Raw genomic sequence first — 2,664 nt, 5'->3', positions numbered from 1 at the left:
ATATATATGTAAAAAAGTAACATGGAAAGAGACGAGGAAAGGTTCTACCATTAAATTTTATCGAATTGAGTAAAATAATCGAAATGTAATCTTTTTATTATCGTCCGCGAGTTATTACTGTTACAATGTTTCTTATCTAGTTATTGTAATTTGATATATGAAACAACACTCTTCCTGCTGATCGTTCCAGATTCTCCATTTTAAATCATACTCTCGCTGAAAGGAAAATTAAACATTTAGAATTTTGCACATATTCTCTACTTGGAATTATTTCAAAACTGAGTTGGATTGTAAGCAATTTTTTCTCTAATACAATACTTACGAGTGGATATCTTCTCACAGTCGTTTCCAAGTGGTATATGTTCTTCTGGCCAGCCTCGAGGGGGCAGGTGGTCAATGAGCAAGGGTTGGAACGCACGCTCAGAATTGGGATGTCTATCGAATCGATAGTCCAATATATTCCACCCTGTATGCTCTCTGACGAGAATGCTAAAGAAAATATAATTTATTATCATTAATTCGTAAACTGACAGGACTTGAACTGCTTGTAACTATATGAAAATGCTTACAAGGCGTGTAATGGAATGTCATGTTCGCGGAGATTCCCCTTTTGAAGTTACATGGTTTGCCACTTGCAGCGTCTTCACACGGGTCTACGTACACTTCATGTATCGTACAATTCGATGCAGTAGCAGCTTTGATAAAAGAAATAAATGGACTTTGAATTATTTCATATTATCACTAATTAAAGGGCCTAGCTGGATAAGGGGATCAAAAGTGCCCTTGAGCCGAATGAAGCGCCGTTTGCTCCATTCGATAGCTTAACAAAAAATAAACATTCACTCCACTTTTTAGCCCTATATTTCAACCAGTGGGTTAGTAATCGGGAAAATTCGTAAAATCAGTTTTTTGAGGTTTTTCCTTATTTACCGCCTTACGAAAAATCTGAGAAAATTCTGACATGTTCGTAGAGTAATTGGACATGTCTGAGAATTTTCTCAGGAAAAAGTATAGGTTAGGTTAGGATAGGTTAAGAAATATAGGTCTGCAAGTTTTGCGAACTACACTGTTTTAAAACTGACTAGTAGCTTAACAATTTACAGTCCAATAAGTCCAATATTAGAATAACGTAAGTATGAAGTAATAAACGGAGATTTCCTACAACTTACACATGGATTGAATAAAATCATTAAGATTACAATTGATACAACTTCAAGTTAGACACAGATTTTACGTCGCTTAATTAACTTGACCTTACGGGTGTCGAACAACCTCGGAAAATTGATTGAAAGGAGAAAAATCGATGCTTACCGTTGGGATAAGGACACGGCCGCCACTGGATGAGCTCTCCTTCGACGTTGTACAATCCAGAGAAGAGGAGAAAGGAAATAAACGAGAGTAGCGTCACGTTATCGCGGGTCATCGTCGACGGCACGGTTCTTCGCGGTGTGAACGAGAAACGAATATTGCAGCGTTCGTCTACGGACTGCGAGTACTCGGAGCTCCGGCTGCGATACGAGAAACCTTAAATACGTACGGAGCGAGGGGGTTATCGTCGGTAAATTAAAATTGTATCTTAAGAAGCTACACATGTACGGGTATGTAAAATCCCGTCCGCAACAGCGTGACAAGTTTAAATTTGAGAAACAGCATTGGCGTCGATGGTCCCAATCTGTTTCCATTCATCGCATATAAAATAATACAATAAATATAACATAGAATAGTGATTGAATAATGTCATCATATTTGATTTTATGTAAATTATGTGAATGTCTAAAGATTTCTTATTCAACAGAAAGGAAATGAAATAATTGAAGAAACAAGTGAAATGGACATGTGAATAAAATTTTGTCGTGTGAGGCTTCGTTTCAATTCAAATCAATCTTCAAAATAAGATGTTGAAATAATTATAAAGTTTATTATTGTGCAAATTGCTGAAAATGTTGTTCATTCTGCCTAATACATAAATAATTCTAACTTCTAATTAAATTTCTTTGTACGCATCGTAACATATTCTGTTGTTTTAATGTACGAATGGCTAGAATAATCTTTTCTTTTAATTGCTCGCAACTCATGATTGCACAATTGATTTAGTATGACTCCATAAATGAAAGTCAAGCGGAGTTAGGTCACGAGAGCGCGGTAGCCAAGCTATTGTTCCACCAATCCAACCTTGGTATTGTTGATTTAAAAAATCTTTCACTTGATTGAAATTTGACAGTGAACTGCCTTGCTGAAAAATTTCCTCTAATTCTTAGCTGTGCATCTTCTAGTAATTCCGGTAGCTTATTTTGTAAAAAATCGAAATATTCTGCTGATGTTACATTTTCTTCGAAAAAATAAGGTCCAATAATTAGATGTCCGATTATGTCAGCCCAGACGTTTATATCCCATCTTACTTGCAAATGTGTTTCAAGAATAGAATGAGGGTTCTCAGTTTGCCAACGTTATGGGCACTGAACATGCCGTCCCTTATAAACTTCGCTTCATCGGTCCATACAATTTTTAATAGAAATTCTGGTATTTTTAATAAAAATCGTTGGCATGTTGTTGAAGCAACCAATGACAAAATGTCTTTCGCGAAATCTTATTATGAGGCATGAGTCCTTGTACTATGGTGATATGGTAAAGACGTGACATTTTCTCGTGTAGAGTTCGAAGAGC

At 36.2% G+C, this 2,664-nt stretch overlaps 1 protein-coding gene across 1 annotated transcript; it reads right to left on the bottom strand.

The window, feature by feature from the left end:
* Positions 1-65: 65 nt before the first annotated feature.
* LOC108633086 (MD-2-related lipid-recognition protein-like) lies at positions 66-1,511 on the bottom strand. The gene is made up of 4 exons (XM_018038070.2): positions 1,312-1,511; positions 570-695; positions 323-489; positions 66-216 (listed from the first exon to the last, which is right to left on the bottom strand). The coding sequence occupies exons 1-4, from the start codon at positions 1,421-1,423 to the stop codon at positions 133-135; spliced, it is 489 nt and encodes a 162-aa protein (XP_017893559.1). The 5' UTR covers positions 1,424-1,511; the 3' UTR covers positions 66-132.
* Positions 1,512-2,664: the final 1,153 nt, after the last annotated feature.

The sequence above is a fragment of the Ceratina calcarata genome, unplaced genomic scaffold, assembly GCF_001652005.2.
Source record: "Ceratina calcarata isolate Rehan_Ccalc_2016 unplaced genomic scaffold, ASM165200v1 scaffold182.2, whole genome shotgun sequence".
NCBI classification, from domain to species: Eukaryota; Metazoa; Arthropoda; class Insecta; order Hymenoptera; family Apidae; genus Ceratina; species Ceratina calcarata.
Note: the sequence above shows the minus strand (reverse complement) of the source record. Positions and strands in the feature narration are given on the sequence as shown.

What these genes read in the sequence shown, in the direction of transcription:
- LOC108633086 (XM_018038070.2), bottom strand. Translation starts at nt 1,423, where the DNA reads ATGACCCGCGATAACGTGACGCTACTCTCGTTTATTTCCTTTCTCCTC. An exon ending in GACATTCCATTACACGCCTT is followed by an intron (nt 490 to 569) that starts GTAAGCATTTTC and finishes TATTTTCTTTAG; the next exon opens with CATTCTCGTCAGAGAGCATA. An exon ending in CTGTGAGAAGATATCCACTC is followed by an intron (nt 217 to 322) that starts GTAAGTATTGTA and finishes TTTTCCTTTCAG; the next exon opens with CGAGAGTATGATTTAAAATG.